The sequence below is a fragment of the Pempheris klunzingeri genome, chromosome 2 (genome assembly GCF_042242105.1).
Source record: "Pempheris klunzingeri isolate RE-2024b chromosome 2, fPemKlu1.hap1, whole genome shotgun sequence".
NCBI lineage: Eukaryota > Metazoa > Chordata > Actinopteri > Acropomatiformes > Pempheridae > Pempheris > Pempheris klunzingeri.
In genome coordinates this window covers 10,028,395-10,048,178 of record NC_092013.1, presented here as the reverse complement: position 1 = coordinate 10,048,178, position 19,784 = coordinate 10,028,395, and the positions used below count along the sequence as shown (strand labels likewise).

Sequence of the window (19,784 nt, the reverse complement as noted above, 5' to 3'; positions counted from 1 at the left end):
CTACTGGCAGTCTTGTGGGCTCACATGTCCCAGATGGACAGCTGGGCTTCTGCAGCACATCAGGGTATGAAACAACTATCTGTTTGTACATTTCTACCCCAAGTGAAAAATAAATTCATGTCTAAAACAATGTGATAACATAGGGGAAGACTTTAGATAAGGATGCCATCACAGTGGTTAACTTAAATAACTAATTAGTGAAAAAAGTTGATCTGATTTGTGTCACGTATTTTTTACATACTTGGGTCCAAATTTTCACTATCTATGACACTGCCTTCTTGTTCATTAAGACTATTTGATTCCCTAAGACTGCCAAGCCTAATTTGACAACATATCGACGCTGCATGAAGCTTTGAGAAACATGCTTTTACAAGTTCAGCTTTAAGGGGCTTTTCTTTGGGATTTTTTTTTTATCTCTTAGTTATATATGATTCAGGGTTCAGACTTTTTGATTTCTTCAGTTTTTTCTTTGGAGATCTTTGTCTGTCCTGGTAGTGAAAAGGAAAGAAATAATATTTCTAAGCAAAATTTTGTGCATACATGTCAGATTCAATAGGATTATTTTCAAGGGAACACAAGTTTATACATTTGCTTATACAGGACATCCACTAGAAATGCTTGCAAAGCAATTATACAGACACTACAGAGTTACTGTATTTCAGCACATATACACACATGTATGCATTCTGTACAAACACACACACACTCAGACAAATACACACAGAGCACACACAGTACAGTACAATAAGCTAGGCCTCCAGCGTAGAGCTCTCTGTTGTGCTCTGGTTTAAACCAGCCTGAGGGCTTGCCCAGCTCTGAATGGGACAAAGGGGTGCCTGGGATGGGAATGGTTCCTCGGTTAAGGCAAGGTCACCATCACAGTTTACAGACAGGTGATGCTGGCACAGAGTCAATTCCTTCAGCCTTGGCGTTTAAATGACCTGCATGCCACCTCTCATTGCCCCTCCCTACTGCCACCAACTCTTCCTCGCCTGTCCTTTCTTTCTCCTCTTCACTTCCTGCTTCCTTGACCGAGCCTGGTTCTGTGCGCTGTTTGCTGCTTGTGGCGCTGCCGCGTTCAGCTGACTTGTTGGATGCAGAATAATTATCAACTGCAGTTAGTCAGGAATGTTCCCATAGATGGACACAAGGAGTGAAAGTGAAGGGAAATAGTAATCCTGCGATACAATTTCGCCTCTCCCGACAGACCCTGAATCTAACTGTAGTGCCGTCTGTTGTGTCTCAGCTTCAGACAAATAAGCTCTTTATAACACAGTTGTACAGAACTGGTCATGTAAAAATGTGATCATGAAAATGTGTCTCTCTGATGGAAACATCCCATACAGCTGCAGTGTTTGTTTAGGTGTTTTATATTTATATCTGTGGGTCAACTTGAGTTCACTCACAGTGGAGTCAGTGAGCTGTTATTCATACTGGATAGTCATGTCTTTGATATTATTGATTTTTCTGTCTAGAAATATCTGTTTTTTTATAACCATCAGAAATCTGCACTAAATACATCAATTGCATCAAAAGTGGAACTTTTACAGAGACTGTTAAGGTGTTGATATAAAATGCACATCTGCTCAGGTGACAACTAGCTTCAAAATATAATTTGGATAACTTTTTGGAGTGAGTTAGCGCAAAATCTATGCACAATATTTTCCCCAGAGATATGCTAGCACGACCCAAAACACAAGTAGAAACGGGCTGCAGATTCAGAAACGATGTCCGTCCAAAAACACATGAAAATCCAGAACAAATACAACAACGGAAATGTGCAAATACAGAAACGATGCAAACACGCAAAACAAATGCATCAGATAAATGCTGCAACACTATTACAGTGCTGCAGGCCCCTAGGGGGAGTGTTAAGAGGAACAGTGTGATTTTTGAGTCAAGAGAGAGGCCAGATGAGAGGGCATGTTTGTATTTGAAGCAGGAAGAAAGAAAAGTGAAATAAAGGGCCAACATTTTCAGCATGTTGGATTTTTGCATGTGTTTTCCATTTCTAAAGCTGCAGCAAGTTTTCTTCGAATGGAAATGCTTTGGGCCATGGCAGCGCGTTAGTCAGCCACCATACTTTTATTATGGAATTTCTAAAATGCAAAGCTCAGAAATGCTCTGAAAACAAATTTTCTACAGCAAATAGTCAATGACTAAATAAGTGACAGTAACAAAAGGTAAGGTAAAAAACTCAAGTAATCTGCTCCATTAGGACCAACCAACTGTCCCCAGATTAAAATGTTGGTAAATCCTGATTGGTGCAGGAAAATAACCGAATGCCGCCCACTTTTTACCAGTAAGAGGAGCACAAATGGAAACACAACTACTAAAACGTCTCAAATGAAATATCCAAAATTATGTGTGTATGTAGGACTTCATCATTCATAAAAAGAAGCTTCTATGATCCCAGCGTTTTTTAACCTGATCTCTATGTATTGTACATTTTGCATGACGTTCTGTTCGCACATCAGATGACGCAAGAACAAGGCCAGCAGTAACACAGCAGAAGACTCATTTTGGCGAACAATTATTCTCTACATCAAATTTGACTGTGAAACCGTTCTAAATGCAAAATATAATGTTAGCCTTTGAAAAACGGAAAATTTCCCTTGCCTCTGCTTTGTCTGTGGCTGCGTCATCATTTGTAGAGCTGGTTAACAGAAACTTCCTATGAGAAAGTACATGTAATTGTTTTGGTGCAAATCAGCAGGTCAGCCCATGATGATACTTAAAAAGGAATTAGGGGAGAGAAGAGCACTTTGTCCAGCAAAGCTAGATGAGATTGTAAAATAATTGACATATCATATTTATAATTTAATTCACAGATTATAGTAAAAAACATTTTTATTCATAGGGAGATTCTTTCTAATGACACAAACATACAGCAACATTTCTTACATTATATTGCATAAAAACTTGTTCTCTCAATGAGTCGTGAGTCGTATAATGAGTAGTAGTGGCCTAAAGTATATCCAAATGTGCATGAAAGAAAACAATGGAAGTCAACAGCAAGAAAATTAGCACAGGAAAGGAGAGAGGGTTTTCTCCTCCCAGGAGACCTGAAGATGCAGGACATCATGTTCCTCTGCCTCCGGGCTGCAGAGTTGTACCTGCAGACAATGACTGGAAATATTAAGCCCCGTCCTCACCAACACACACACACACACACACACACACACACAAAGGTGACATTTTTTATTACCTTATAGGAGGAGCTGTGCCATTATTGCACTATGCTTACATTATTTATGTTTGGATATCAGAGAATTCCAATTTTTACGCTAAATATTTTTCACACCTAAACAGGATTCTCGGCTTTCCTCTCTGAACTCTCTGCTTTGCACTCTGTTGTTTTCTTTCTATGTAGTAGCATATTATGTAGCAATTAAACCATGCTGTAGCAGTTACATTTTTACATATGATATGATAAATATCTGTTCACGATTAAAAGTCCTCTGATATCAGGTAAAGCAGCAGAATACATTTAACAGTTGAACAATAAACCTACAATTCTCAGCGCAACTCGACTCACTCGACTCACTCGACTGTGGCTACCTCAACCATTCTTCGTTACTATGATTCTATTAATTCATTTTTTTGCAAAGTTAGCAAATGTGACAATATCAGTTTTAACCAAGTATAATAATTTCATAATAACATTATGATTTTCGCACAGTGTTGAGGTGTTAGAATTGCAGTCTCTGTAAATACCCCTAACATGGCTTGCAACCATCTTAGTCATAAATTGAAATGAGACAACAGCTTGAACTACTTCTACACACTGAGTTTACTCTCTAAAAGAAAGGAACACATTGAAAGTCAGTTTCTGGTGTTGAGGCTTGGCAGCGCAGTGTGTAGGTCCTTCAGACATAATTCTGATGCCTGCCAAGCTTAAGGTTATGGACGAGCCTGCACAGCACAGGGTTAAATACAGGATTAGGTATGTGTTGCTTAACTTAACTTTTTTTGTGCTTGACTTCAGTACAGCTCTGAATTGCAGCTATAAAACCAAACTCAGCTTCTGCACTCACGCAGTACCAAAAGTTGCAATTCTTTTTATTTGTGTCTATCTGTGTGTGTGTGTGTATTTGTGTGTGTTTGTGTCTCTGCATTTGATGTGCGCGTGTTTGTGAGTGTGCCTGTTTTCATGTATGTGCATTTGTGCACATTTGCTTGTGTGTGTGTGTGTGTGTGTGTGTGTGTGTGTGTGTGTGTGTATGCGTGTTTATCCGAAATTAATTGACAGGCCTGAAGACCATTGTGGGTGCTCTGATTCAGTCTGTGAAGAAGCTCTCGGACGTGATGATCCTGACCGTCTTCTGTCTCAGCGTCTTTGCTCTGATTGGACTGCAGCTCTTTATGGGGAACCTGCGGAATAAGTGTGTAATCTGGCCAATCAACATGACCGAGCTGTTCCCAGCAAATGGCAGCAGGGGCTTTGACTGGGACGAATACATCATGAATAAGAGTGAGTGATTACGTTGACACTTGATTAAACTAGTTGCACATGATTACACATGAAGTGTGTAAATCTTGGTCTTTTCTCTTTGTATTGCTTTGTTTTTGAGAAATGTTGTATATTTTTTACCAGATGGTGACTATTTTTCCACAGTGGCTAATGCAAGTGACTGTTCTGTTTTTTTCATAGCTAATTTCTACTTCCTACCAAATCAGCTTGATGCTCTACTGTGTGGAAATAGTTCTGACTCAGGGTAAGTCGGTACTTCACTTCCTACGTGCATGCTTCATATCTGCTGTTAAATTCTTTTCAGCAGGTGTCTCCTGTTTTTCTGTTGTTCTTTCTCACATCTTGTGATACACTTGGTCACATCATTAGTGATGTAAACAGAGGCCTTTTTGGTGGCTTCAACATCAGACACCCTCACACAGTATCCCAGCCAGGGCTGATCAGGCTCCAGCTTGTCTCCAAGTATCGTGTGAACAGTCAACTGAGCGGCCAGCCTGTGTGCTCAATGCCCTCAAAGCCCTCGAGATTCCTCTTTTCTGAGCTGAGGTTGATGTAGGAGTTCTTCAGCAGTCATCGAGCAGTGATACTAAAGAATGTCTCATCACCATCTATAAATCTCCACATCTGCTCTATCGTCCCTTTCCTCCAGATCACCTTGAGGCTGTTCTGGATCTTGACCTTGTAAAGCACTCCACTATAGTCAGTGGAAAAGTTTGCTCTAGTGCCCTGTTGACCTTCTCAGTCTTCTTCAAGGTTGGCTGCCTGGTGTTTTCTGGTCCCTCTTTACATCACTGTGCTGTAGGTGTTGTTTAGGTACCACTCAATTTTCTCTTTTGAGTAGGCCAGGTGGCCACTTTGTCACTGCCCATTCAGTTTCCTTGTGAAGTGCCACATGCTCTTTTGATCTCCCTCTGTGGAGATTTCAGCTCATGTTTCAGCTGGCTGATTATTACTGCCAAATGTCTCAGTAGCAGTGTTCACAATGATGGTTGACATCAGCTCCAGCTTCTGATCTGCTTCATTCCCGGCCGTGGCTTTAAAGCGCCTGTCCACATCTTCACCAAACTAGAGCTAATCTCTCTGTTAGCTGCCGACCACTTGGCACATCAGTGTGCAGATCCTCCTTGGCGTGCAGCTTGTGGTGTGTTGTGTTGTGGTGTGTTCCTTCACACTGTGGGGTGAGTACAGGAGGAGCCAGGCACTCACGGCCCACTCAAGCTTCTAATTTTAGCCTGGTGGATCTTCAGGCCACGTAGGTTTTTGCAATGGATGGATTAAAGGACATGAAAATATTGTAGCAAGAGGAAACACTAGATTTACACTCATTTCTAGGTATCACTATTTTAATTAGATAACAATTTAGCTCACATTAAATTCACCACAATCCTTCGGGGCACCACCCTTCTAAAAGGAAAATTGATAGCCAATTAATTAATTCAGTCTCAGTTTAAAGGTTGCTACAAAGTTCTTGACTTGTGTGCAGTGAGATCATCATCATCATCATCATAATCATTATTAATATAATGAAAAGTTTATTCAACCATAAACTACATACAAACAATGAAACTACTAAACATACAAATGAGTGGATAAATCCAACATGTATGAGTATAATAACAATATTGATGAGAGATCCTATTTTTACGGTTTTTAAGTATGCTTATTGATCTATGGCTTCAACCCACAATCACAGGAAAAAGTAAAGTTCATGTGGTGGGTCAGAGGGTTGGAGGAGAGTTCAGGAAACGAAGTGAGCGGCTTGAATCAGTTTGACCCCATCTATCTATCTTGCAGCAAGCAACGTCAAACACCCCCACTTGGCTCGGTGTGCAGGATTCAGAATTTCCTCAGTTCTGACTTTTGCTGTGTTATAACACAGAGTGAAGAAGGAGTCTTTCTTGTTTAGAAGTTAGCTGGATGCAGGACTTCGGACATCAGCTGCATCCTGAAGTGCACTGAACATGCTGGTCGACTTGTTGAGGAGACAAACAAGAGAGTGATCTTTTGGCTTCTTCTTATCTTATTGCCTCCTGTAAGAGGTGCAGCATTTTCCAATGTCAGTGGCACAAAATTTCACTCCTCCCATTCTATATCTCTCCTGTCTTAAAGCTTTACTTGTTCTGATTTCTTTCTTCTTTCTTAATAAATTGTATTACAAGTTTAAATCTCTCATGTTTTAAAACATGGCATTTTCTGCTGCTGTGGTTCTTGGATCAAACATCAGCATTTTAAATGAAAACTTAAATATTTTTCCCATATCATTCATTTAATGTAACATATTAATGAATGTATATTTAATTCTGCATGGTGAGCTTTTCAGCTCACATGTTGGAATTTGGGAGTGTTATATTAGTTGGAGTCCAAACTCATCATAAATTGGCCAATTGTTACTGAACGTCACATTAATGTCATCCCTGAGTACTGGCAGGGCACGTTTCTGACCCAGAGGTTATACGAACGAGATGTTTAGTAGAAGTTAATCCACTCTCTGTGAAAGCTGTAAACGTATTCATCATCATCCTCGTCATCACCCTACAGTTAATTAGCAATTCACCAAGAAATGGGTGTTAGAGACTGTGCTGTGTCTTTGACTGACCATGATCTATTAACCTAACTGTATGCACTGTGTTCATTTGTTAAATTACAGTTTTTGTATTCCTGTGTGTTCCTTTTTAGACGATGTCCAGAGGGGTTTACATGTATGAAAGCTGGAAGGAACCCCAACTATGGTTACACCAGCTTTGACAGCTTTGGGTGGGCTTTCCTTACCCTCTTTCGCCTCATGACCCAAGACTTCTGGGAAAATCTCTACATGCTGGTAAAGCCATGTCTTCCTTAATTCCTCTGTCTCCTTTCCCTGGCCTCAGATTGACAAAAATACACATAAATGACCAGAGGGAGCAAAAAGCAACAAAAGTCTTTGACCCTTCCCTACAACTGTTTTAGAGACCTATATTAAAGCCTTTCTAGTCCAGCCCAGAAAGATAAAACACCCCCCTAAGCAGCACTAATAATTTTGTCCTCGCTTCATTATAAAAAAAAAAATATATACATCATTCGTCCTAATACCTGAATGAATCAGCAAAAGTGCAGAGTGCCCTCTGAATAAAATGAAAGGAAAGACAGCTGATCAGAAATACTGTAGCTATGACTGTGTGAGCAGCCGCCAGAATTTTGTTCGTCTTTCATGCAGGAAGAAATGAAATATGCCATTGTTCACATTTGTACTGAAGCAATGAATACAATTGGTTAAGTGGTTTGTTAAATGACCTTTAGAACAGTCTTTCTCTGCCAAATGTGTGTGTGTGTGTGTATGTATGTATGAATGTATGTATGTTTATATATACATATGTATATATGTATTTATACTGTTTATGTGCACAGATATCTGTAATGTCTACACTACCATGACACTGCACTAGCATTTCTGTCCTCCAGACCTCAACCACTGCAGCCATAATAGATTCACTTCATTTGGCAAATAGGCCAGTCAGTGTGTGTGTGTGTGTGTCTGTGTGTCTGTGTAAAACGGCAATTCCTGCACTGTAAGGCTCCTTTCCCGTCTAAAGGTTTTCCTGGAGAAAGCCATGAACCCGGATATAGAACACCAGCAATGCTGACACAATATACATATAATGTATACAGTACCTCTGACAGAATAGGAAAGTACTGCAGAAAAAGACTCAAACATAAAACTGATGTTTTACTGAGCTGCGTTCCATTTATATCTTATCAACAGGAAAACATTTCTGCTTAAACGCCTTTTCCATGTTACCTTAAATGTCTGATTAGTTCTCATTGCTTCCTCTTTGTGCATCTGTCAGACCCTGCGAGCTGCGGGGAAGACCTACATGATCTTCTTCGTGCTGGTCATCTTTGTGGGCTCCTTCTACCTGGTGAATCTCATCTTGGCTGTGGTGGCCATGGCTTATGAGGAGCAGAATCAGGCCACAATTGAGGAGGCGGAGCAGAAAGAGGCTGAATTCAAGGCCATGCTGGAGCAGCTCAAGAAGCAGCAGGAGGAGACACAGGTTAGTCTCACTCTCACTCATGTACACCCTTATCTATTTCAAATAGTTTATAGTAATCACATGTCTTGTTTTTCCTTAGGCTGCTGCCATGGCGACATCTGCGGGCACCGTGTCAGAGGCTGCGTTAGAGGATGAAGGAGGGGGGCACTTGTCCCGTAGCTCCTCTGAGGTGTCCAAGCTGAGCTCCAAGAGTGCCAAGGAGCGTCGCAATCGCAAAAAGAAATGGCGTCAGAAAGAGCAGGAGAAGGAGAAGGGAGACAGCGAGAAGGTCGTTAAGTCTGAGTCAGACGATGGCAGCAAGAAAAGCACCATTCGTTTCCCGGGAAGCCGGCTGGGGAGGAAGACCTCCATCATGAACCAGGTAAAATTATCAAGAAAAACTATACAGTAGAGGCAGACTGCTGTATGACCTACAGCTTCAGTATACTTTAGCTGGTGCTTCTGAACTAGAGATGTTTCAGGGGTTGTTGGGTGTTTCAGGTCTTTCAACATCATACAGCCCTCTCTACATGACCCAGCTGAGGTAGATTAGGCCTTATCTTGTGTCCCAGTGGTCACAGCCATCTTGGGGCGCTTTCTGCTGCTTCAGTTTTATTGTTGCTGGCTGTTTCTGGCCTTTCTCTCAATGATCAGGTAACAAAGCCCCTGCATTCATCTTCAACAGGCAAACCTTGTCTGTGGTACAGACCGTGAAAAGCCCCCTGTGGCAAAATGTGATTAATGATTTTTGGTTATGGGAATATAATTTGTCTTGACTTTGCTCTTCAATCACATGGCCTGCACATGCTGAGCTGTCCCTTGTACTTAGCAAGTTTCCTTTAAATGGTTTCATCGATGCGATCCTTCCAAAGTGCTGTCAGCTCCAGCAAGATTATTTGTTTGATAGCAGAGACCAGAGAACAATATCTGACCTCAGAGTTGTGGTTGCATTGTGCTCGTGGAACTTCAGCTACTCCCCAGATCTACCAACAGCCTCCAGTCCTTCTCAGAGGTCCGGATTCTGTATTGAAATCACATCATACACTGACACTGGACTGCCAAAGCTTAGCCCAGGTCACCTTTCTCTCCAGAGCATGTTTCTATCTTGACCTGTTGTTTCATTGCCGACTACTCTGGAGGTTTTCTCTTCCTCCGCCGCTTCTCCTGGACTTGGAGATGCTTCCTTCTGGTGTTGTTGACACTGGCAGTTGGGAAGGATGCAAGTCCGTACCTCCTTTGGGTAACCGCTCTTACAGGCATGAATCTGTTTGCTGGACCAACTCCTCTGCTTGCCACTTTCTTCTAGTCATTACCTCAGTGTCACATTTTTCTACCATCTCTGGTCCTTGTCACCCTGAATTCTTCTTTTAGGAGTGTCCACTGGAGACTCCACAGATTTCTAGACTGAACTCAATGATAGTATAGCCATGTCTTTTACCGGATAATTGATTTAAGCCAGCCCTCTAGTTGCATTGCAGGTTGGTGGATGGATGGATGGATGGATGGATGGATGGATGGATGGATGTTGGGTACCTTAGGGTGCTATCAAACAAACGTATATGGCTCTCTTAATTCCAAACCTTGTGCGCCAGTGTCGTTGTGGCTTGAAGATGTTTGTCTCGTTGCTCCTGTGTTTGGATGTCTGTGCGTTGTTGTGTTCCTCCTGCTCCTGCCAGACACTTCATTCCTGTCTGGTGGGCCTCTCTTGCAAATCCTCCCACATGGGAATCGCTTGTCTGTCCAACTGGATTGTTCATTCTCACCTCTTGAGCTTCCCAAGGGGTGTGTTTCTATGAGCTCAGTTTTGGTCTGCTCTTTGCATTTGGTACACATTGAGTTTCCAGTTACTGGTTCTACCATAGTTGGTGTTTCTCCAAGCTTTCACTGTCATGGTTGTCAACTAGCCTGTCCTGGTCATCCCTAAACAATCAGTTTAGGGATGAAAACATCTTATGCTTCAGACAGATAATCTGTGATGGAATTATCGGATGCTTCTGGTCTTTCAGCATCGTACACACTGCTACATCTGCCCCACATGAGGCTGATCGATCCTCAGTATGTGTCTGAGTGTCATGTTTGCTCCCCCCATCCTCCCTTTGGCTCTCCTCTCTTGAGCCATCGCCATTTTGAGGCTCTCTCTGCTGCTTCAGTGGTGTTGTGGATCTCTCCTCTACTCCTGTCTTTCTCAGTGCCTTGTGTGTTGTACACTCTGGCTAGAGATCAGGCTGCATCTTGAGACCGCTTGCTCTCCAAATGCCTTGCCTGCATTCACAGACCTGTCTGTCGTCCTACACAAGTTTACTCTGTAACGCCTCATCCAAGTGGTCTTCCCTGGTGACTATCAACACCAGTAAGGTGATTCATTTGGTGGCTTCAGATGAGGGAACAAAAGGAATTTCATAGGTTTAATAGGTTATGTGGACTGATCCAATGTCACCATTGTTTTTGCTGCACTGTGAGGACAAATTGTGTGATGATGAACAGCCTTCATTGTAATGAATGTGAGAAGTTTTCTTTATAAGCAAATAGGGCAAGCTTTTAATGAAAACTAAATGGCACTGTAATATTACTTAGAGGGTAGAACAAAACAACTGGTTCAGATCTATTTTCAGATCAAAACATCCCCAAAGAATGCAGTGTGCTGCAATTGTGTACTGGCTTTAATTTATGAATTAACAATATGCTAGAAAATGAAGCTTAGACACCGAAGTCAAAATTTAAAATGTTGTATTTTTGCAAAAGAATTAAACCTGTATTTTCATACTGACATACTGTCCCATTTGCTTGAGATTAGTCATTACTTGTTCTATCTGTCTTCTGGTTTATTCTTTTTAACTCTGTGCCCCACTAGCCGTCATCACCTTGTCAGCCCCTTTTATTCACACATCAACTACGTCCTTCTGCTTTTAATAACTCCTCAAGTCTCTCTGTCTGCATCTGTCTCTCACTCCTCAGTCACTGCTCAGCATCCCAGGCTCTCCCTTCATGTCACGCCACAACAGTCGGAGCAGCATCTTCAGCTTCAAAGGCCGTCCCAAGGACATGGGCTCAGAGAACGAGTTTGCAGACGACGAGCACAGTACAGTAGAGGAGAGCGAAGACCGTCGAGGTTCCCTATTTATCCCCTACCGTCGCAACAGCTACAGTGGTTACAGCCAAGGCTCATCACGCATCCACCCGCTGGCACCCCACTCTGGAGGGAAGAGGAACAGCACAGTGGACTGCAATGGCGTGGTGTCTCTCATCGGCCCTGGGCCCGGCAGACGGCTTCTGCCTGAGGTGAAAATAGATAAGGCAGCCACTGATGACAGTGTAAGGACGTCCATGGGACACCAATACAGTTTAGGCATGATGGTGGTGGCCCCGGTCTCTGCAGCTCCTCCTTCACAACCTCTTCCCCTTGGCTCTTGTTCCCTTTTTCCCTAAACTCAGTAGCTCCCCTTTTTTGCCCCCGAATACCTAAATTTGATCTAATTATTTCATCTTACATCTGCCACTTACACCTCTGCCCTGATCTAATACCCTTCTTCTGCTGCTCCTTTTTTAACAGATCTAGAAGGTACTAACCAGCTGAAACAGTATCCAGGAACTCACTGCCTTACCCGCATCTTCATTTCATTGATTAATGGCTATCAATAATGCAATATGATATCAGCCTCCCCTTAGTTCCCCTAACTGTTCTGTCACCATAATTCTTACACATTATCATCATTCATAATAAATACAACTTTCAAAGTAATTTACTGGAGGAAAAACAAACTCACTCCCTGCTCATACTTTTTTCATTCTTCGGGGCTCTCCACATCCAGGCCCGTACTGCTTCTCTACCCCTCTACTTCTTTCCGTCTTTGTTTTCACTTTCACTCTCTTTCTGCCTCCCTCTTTTTCCCTCTTGCCCTCATTTATCCTCTGTACCTGAACCACTGGATGGTGCAAGAACAAATCTGGAACTTTTTTTCTCTAACAATATTTCTCCTCCTTCTACCCAGCATGGTAGACCCCTCTTTTATTCCGAACCAATCTACCTGCTTTTACCTTTTTACCTCTCTCAAAATGTAGCATGATGTAGCAGGAAATGTTGTCTTGAATTCCCCCTACTGTTCTTGACATGCATGCCATTGCATGCAGTTTCATGTTGTTTACTTAGGGGTTGTAGTTGTGTAATAGTACATGATGAAGGGTTTACAAAGTGTACCGTAAATTCTCAAACAAAAGTCTTCAAAATCATAATGGCTTTATTAAAGTACTGTGAAATAGAAAACAGGGGAAATTAGAAATAACATCCTATCGCAAATAATAGTTTTGATACAAAAAACTGATTCTCTCCTCAGTTGTGGTACATTTAAAACAACTTTTTGAGAATTTACAGGTTAAATTTGAAGTGTGTTGTATAATATGTTGCAGGAAAAGCTTAAATTGAACAAATGAGGTAATTTTGAGGAATCCTACATTGTAAAGAAAAGATCTGATGATCTGATGTGAAAAAGCTGCTGTCATCATATTAGGTTAATCATCTTCAGAGCAGACCTATAGCATCGTGAGTCGTTAAGATTGTTTAAGAGCATGAGTTTTACAGTGTGATGTTTGTGAGCATGCATTCATGTGAGGACTATCTCTGACTGACATTTTGTCTATCTCTGAGTATAGACTACTGACGTGGAGATAAAGAAGAAGCACTCTGGCTCTCTCATGGTATCTGTGGATCAGCTCAACTCCTCCTTCAAAGGAAAGGGCCGTGCCAACAGTCAGATGAGCGTAGTCACCAACACACTGTTAGAGGGTACATGCAGAGCTCACGTTTTCTTTTTCCTTGTCAAAATGGTTTAACCTGTGCCATTAAAAGTCAAATTTAGATCTTGTACCAAAATATGACCTGTGTTATTTAGACGTAAAAAATCCAATGAGTCTTGCGTTTACACCTGTAGGTTTTTTTTTTTAACGTATGCATAATGTCTGCATTTTGTGGGCAGATTTTTTTTTTTAAATTAGCAAGTTGTACAAGTTTCAGTTGATTTTCACCTGTGCTCCCATGGTCTACATTTTACACCAGATATTGTCTGCAGTTACACTTCAAATTAGCATTTTTCTTATGCCAACAAGGCATCCACGTACAGATGGTATCTGTTACTCTCCAGGAGGTTTATGTTAGACACCATTAAATTTCAAAAGAATATCTTGCATGTGTGACTTCAGGGACTCGCTCATAACTGTTTTGTTGGTCTCACCCCCTCTTTTTCTTCATCTCTTCCGGCAGAGTTGGAGGAGTCGCAGAGGAAGTGTCCTCCCTGTTGGTACAAGTTTGCCAACGTCTTCCTCATCTGGGAGTGCTTTCCCCAGTGGCTGAAGATCAAGCACATAGTCTATTTGATTGTCATGGACCCGTTTGTAGACCTGGCCATTACCATCTGTATTGTCCTCAACACGCTCTTCATGGCCATGGAACATTACCCCATGACTGAACATTTTGAGGAGGTCCTATCTGTTGGAAACCTGGTGAGAAACTGCACTCTTCTTCTGGCCTTGCTCATAGCACTGCAATTTGGCTTAGTACTTTTAACGCCTGCATGAACCTCATTATTTCTCTTAGGAGTTCCAGAAGCATTGCAGGTTTAGTTTGCCCCACCTACAAAACCTCCAACCAATACATCAATGCATCATTTGGGATGTGCACTTAAGAATACGCACACGCATTGTGTATATAGGACTCTGATGGGGTCTCATTAAAGATTTATTTCCATTTTAATGTAGTCAGCCAGCCTGCTCACCAAACTCTCATCACCCCCTCTCATGTCACTCTGCTGCTTCCGTTGCATCCTGCTTACCTTAACTCTACTAAAGTCAGTCTAATGCTCTCTCTCTTTCTTAAATATCCACGGAAACACACACACACACACACACACACACACACACAAAATAGTCATAATAATAAGGCTTGCCACTGATCTGGTTTGGCAGAGTACATATTAACCGAATGGACAGCAGACATTTTGATTTGTTTGTGCTCTGCCCTTGCTGTCAGACTTCACTGTAGCGCAGCTGTCTGACGGCAGTGGCATTGGCACAGTGTCAGTACAAAGACAGGAAATGAGGTCATAGGGACTGGCATGCTGTCAGGAGTGAAACAGGAACTGAAGTCAGAGGAATGATGGTGACGGATGGTGCAGTATGAATCATAGGGTGTTCTCTGCAGCACTGATTGGGCACATGATTAGCTGTTGGCTGGACAATATGGGAAAGGCTCAGAATACTACAGCCCCACACAAGTTCTGCTGGAGCATGGTGCCACTGCTCTATGACCTTGCCCTGTCAGAGGAGTCTCTGCTCTAAGCAAATCCCAATCCATTTTTAATCAGTACTACATCAAATAAAATGCAAAGTAAGCAAGCCAGGTTTTTTCATTTTGCACTCAGTTTTCCCCCGAGACCTCGAGAAAGAGGAAAGAATTTGAAATTTTCTGTTCACCATTAGAGCCACTTTGCCATTATTATTTAAATTTTTTTCACAGTTATTTGAAAGGGTTTTTTTTGTCAAAAAGTCCGATTTTACACTGAAACAAGACTGCAGTCATCTGTTACTGCTACAGTTTCTACTTTCTGGAAAGGATTGTATCTTCAATGCTAACGACATGCCGCACAAGTAAGTGTACCTAAAAAGTCCAAAAACTGAAGGAATCCCATTGGATTACACTTTAGGTTCCTCCCTTACCGTCCTGTTTCACCATGAAATGCATCACACAATCCCATGTGACCTTTAATCACTGTTGATTTTGTGGGAAAATTGTAAATTAAATTCCAAATTTATAGAGTGACTTTGTGATTTACGTGATATTCTTTGTGTGTCTACAGGTTTTCACAGGCATCTTTGCTGGAGAGATGTTTGCTAAACTGATTGCCATGGATCCCTACTACTATTTCCAGGAAGGCTGGAACTGCTTTGATGGCTTCATCGTGACTTTGAGTTTAGTTGAGCTGGGACTGGCTGATGTGGAAGGTCTGTCAGTGCTCAGGTCATTCCGATTGGTAAGTGGAAGAGAGCAGAGACAGGGATGTCAGCATTTGTTTATCTCTTCTGACCCTCATGTACAGGCTGTCGGGCTGGCAAGATTAATAATAGAGATATTCATTATTGAATAATAAGTGTCACACTTTGCATGCTGATTTCTCTTCATTATAATCACACTTATTACTTCAAATCAAGGCTGAGTTTAAGCCTTGAAAGAGCTTCTATAACAAGTAAATGATCATAATATTGTGTATCCTGCAGATGTTTTGTTTAAACCCTCTTAATGCAATAATCCTGTTTCCTGTATTTCTTGTAGTTAAGAGTGTTCAAACTAGCCAAATCATGGCCCACCCTCAACATGCTGATCAAGATCATTGGTAACTCAGTGGGAGCTCTGGGTAATCTGACCCTGGTGCTGGCCATCATCGTCTTCATCTTTGCCGTGGTGGGCATGCAGCTGTTTGGCAAAAGCTACAAGGACTGTGTGTGTAAGATCGCCGAGAACTGTGAACTGCCTCGCTGGCACATGAATGACTTCTTCCACTCCTTCCTGATTGTGTTCAGAGTGTTGTGTGGGGAGTGGATTGAGACCATGTGGGACTGTATGGAGGTGGCAGGACAATCTATGTGCCTCATCGTCTTCATGATGGTCATGGTCATCGGAAATCTGGTGGTAAGAAAAGATTACGATTACATAGTGTAGACGCTATTGAATGATAGTCGTCAGCTGTAACTTCCCAGCTGTGAACCATCCATTTACTGTGAGTGCATAGGTTACAGCTTTTGTGGTGTTTCTCTTTGAGGTGCTGAACTTGTTCCTGGCCTTGCTGCTGAGCTCATTTAGTGCAGACAATCTCGCTGCCACAGATGACGATGGCGAGCCCAACAACCTCCAGCTTGCAGTTGCCCGCATAAAGTTGGGGATTGCCTGGTTCAAAGCTAACATGCAGATCTTTGTAGCCACAGTGCTCAAGAAGGTACCATATAATTACACGTCTATGTGCATGACTAATTCTTTCTTGTTAGATAACTTGAACTAAAGCTGTTGTTATATAAATGGTGATTTAGACAGTTGTATGATGGTGTTCTTTTTTTCTAATTGCCTTTTTGGCTCTTTTTTGTCACTCTGGCAAGCAGCCTATTGAAGATGAACAGAAGCCTCTGGATGAAATGTACGAGAAGAAGCTCAACTGTATTGCAAACCACACAGTGGACATCAACCGTGAACCTGACTATGCTAAAAATGGCAATGGCACCACCAGCGGGATTGGGAGCAGTGTGGGAAAGTATATGATTGATGAGGACTACATGTCCTTCATCCACAACCCCAACCTCACTGTCTGTGTTCCTATCGCTGTTGGCGAGTCAGACTTTGAAAACCTTAACACAGAAGACTTCAGCAGTGAATCGGATGTGGAGAACAGTAAAGATGTAAGTAGGAAGAACTGGTAAGAGTATGAGAATGTAGGAGAGATGTTGGCAGAGAGATGGCAGGAGTGATGTGTTTGCTTAAGAGTTTGATGATAGTTTGGGTAAATTATGGCTTGATGGAGGTTATGTGGTGGTTTTACTTTGGACACAGTTTACTGGAAATCTGGACCTATTGAGAGAGGTACCATAGCTGTGACACGCCTTGTTTTTAACTGCTTCAAAATTTGGATTTAAAGATAGTCAAAACAAATGCCACAGTACAGTTATGTTTACCAAAAATGTGACTTAATCGTGTAAGGTGATGTAATACGTCAGAGTGCACGTGTGTGAATGTGTGTGCTTGTTTGTGCCCATGTAGCATCTTTTGATCCATTAGGCAGAACTGGCCTGAGCTGAACACTCACCACACTGAAGACATTAGTTCACCTGACATTTAAGAACATCCATTTAGGCATGAGAGCTGTAACACTGAGCCTGAGTGCTGACCCTGCAGACAGACAGACAGAGACAAAGGCATTCCTGACGAGACGGCAGACAGAGAAACATACTCTCTACTGTATAGTATGAATGTGGGATAAGGATAAGCCAGATCCAGAGCTTGTAGAAAAGTCTTATGCGTGGGTCACCTTGACCTGGTTTATAGTAGGAAGAAAGGAGATAATGCAGCAGCTCCACTACTGTACCGGCACCAGGTTCATATTCCACTGGGCTCCCTCAACCAACCACACAACAGTCTTCCCTGCACCACAGCCAGCCATGGGGTACACTGCAGGGAGTAGACACAGACAGAGCTGCTAGCAGCCAATCAGAAAAGCAGGGATCCATCTGGCTGTTCAGTGGGGAGAAAGAGAAAAAGGAGGGAGCAGAAGAGTGTGCGAATGCAGTCCTTTGCTGACGACTTAAGATTATAAAGTGCAGTATCATTCTCTAGTGAATTGAATTGGCTGAGTGTCTGAATTTGCACAAGTGTGTGTTTACTTTATTGCAATAAGGCTGCTGTTGTGCTTGTATTTCACTAGTTTGCCCTGCCTCACCTTGACCTATTGTTAAGATATGACTTAATTTATTGGTACAGTTGAACTTCACCAGGCCGTGGTTTTAATGCCTTACCATACAACTCTGAAATTCATATTCAGAGCAACTTTTATCAACACATTAGCAAAACAGTAAAAGGCATCCAAAAATATACTTTTACCATAATAGGTTTCCTTTTTGTGTATTGAACTGGCTCTTGTTTAACTATGCTCGTATGAACGCTTGTTCAGTGCTTTTATCACAAATAAATGAATCGCTGAAGAATCTATATTATGCATGTGTAACATTGACCATCATCACCAGTTCAATCCATCACTGGTCAAATTTAATTACCTGACCTGAATCTATTAATAAGTCTGCAGTATAGGCGGTGGCAGAAGGGGACCTAGCTACGCTACATGGCTACAACATGTATACCTCTAGCAATAAATCATGTCATGCATATAAACCCAAAGGGGAATTAATGTAATGGCTGTACTGGCACCCTGCCATATCCATATGCTTTCAGGATCTCACTGCTGAGCCCGTAATGTTCAGAGAGAAAGGCAGAGGTTGAACTGATCTCTTTGGTCCTCTGTTTGTCCTAGCTGGATGACACCAGTTCGTCTGAGGGCAGCACAATAGACATCAAGCCCGATGTGGAGGAGGTTGCAGTTGTGGAGGTAGTGGAGGAGTATGTTGACCCAGAAGCCTGCTGGACAGATGGTAGGTGGTGCTACTATAGTGCTTCGAGTAAATAATAACAATGGACAGACAGGAACCATTATTAACAATGAGGATACTATATTAATGGCACTGTGATACTTTTTGCATTGTGTCCTTGCTAGTATTATGCATCAGTCTCTTCTGTGTTTATCAGCAGTTCTTTTATGTGTCATGCAGAGTGTGTGGCCAAATACAAGTGTTGTGATGTTCCCATCACTCACGGCTGGGGGAAACACTGGTGGTTCCTGAGGAAGACCTGCTACCTGATTGTAGAACACAACTGGTTTGAAACCCTCATCATCTTCATGATCCTGCTCAGCAGTGGAGCCCTGGTAAGAGCACACATGCATGCACACAAGAATGGGTGTTCTCACTTTCATATACATTCATAAACATCATGCTAATGCTGCTACTATTGCTTGTAATTATTATCATGACGCACGTATCAAAATAAAGTTACTCTGTGCTTGAAAACATGATGATAAATGTGGTAGATTGCATGCGAGCTGAGAAGAGAAATCCACTAAAAGATTTAAACAAGAATGTGGCATTCGTTTAGAGAGAGTGTATTTCTGAAGAAGGCTGTGAGCAAGCAGCATCATCTCCTGCTTTTCTTCTGCAACCGCTCTCGATATGATTGTTGCTAATGGACAGGAAAGTGCTGTAATGCACCAACCTTTCAACCAGCAGAATCCAGCTTAGGTTTGCAGCTTTCTGGAGGGGGAAGGCCTGTGGCCAAATCAAAACAGTTATGTGCTGAAGAGTGAATACAGGTGATGGAGTGTGGAAGAGCTGAGCGAACGATCAGTCCAGTTTGACTTGGTGAAAAATTTCCTTCATTTCTTTTTCCTTTATTATGTAAACAGCTCATTCTCTGAAAGGTAAACAAGTCATATATGCTGCTTTAGAAAATATAACACAGATGTTTTTTTGTAGAACAATAAAATCCAATGTCTGCCATTGTTCAGTGTAACTCAGAAACACCTTGTATACATAACGGCATCGGTTGATGGTAATTTGAAGTCTTTTCTCTTCTTTTTATCATTTTTTTTTAAGATGTCAAATACCAAACAAAAAGCTGTAAAGCATGGCTTAGCTCACACCTTCCTCATTTGCAATGCCAACAT

General features: G+C 41.9%; 1 protein-coding gene across 1 annotated transcript in view; it reads left to right on the top strand.

Annotated features, from left to right (window-relative positions):
- The window catches only part of scn8ab (sodium channel, voltage gated, type VIII, alpha subunit b), a 43,819-nt gene that overhangs the window by 12,242 nt on the left and 11,793 nt on the right, over window positions 1–19,784 (top strand). The window contains exons 6-19 of the mRNA XM_070847999.1: window positions 4,253–4,474; window positions 4,655–4,718; window positions 7,151–7,292; window positions 8,299–8,505; window positions 8,585–8,866; window positions 11,440–11,763; window positions 13,132–13,264; window positions 13,739–13,977; window positions 15,330–15,503; window positions 15,803–16,159; window positions 16,290–16,463; window positions 16,624–16,917; window positions 18,540–18,657; window positions 18,835–18,989. Of these exons, the coding sequence (XP_070704100.1) occupies window positions 4,253–4,474; window positions 4,655–4,718; window positions 7,151–7,292; window positions 8,299–8,505; window positions 8,585–8,866; window positions 11,440–11,763; window positions 13,132–13,264; window positions 13,739–13,977; window positions 15,330–15,503; window positions 15,803–16,159; window positions 16,290–16,463; window positions 16,624–16,917; window positions 18,540–18,657; window positions 18,835–18,989 (2,885 nt within the window). The remainder of the gene's footprint in view (window positions 1–4,252; window positions 4,475–4,654; window positions 4,719–7,150; window positions 7,293–8,298; window positions 8,506–8,584; window positions 8,867–11,439; window positions 11,764–13,131; window positions 13,265–13,738; window positions 13,978–15,329; window positions 15,504–15,802; window positions 16,160–16,289; window positions 16,464–16,623; window positions 16,918–18,539; window positions 18,658–18,834; window positions 18,990–19,784) is intronic.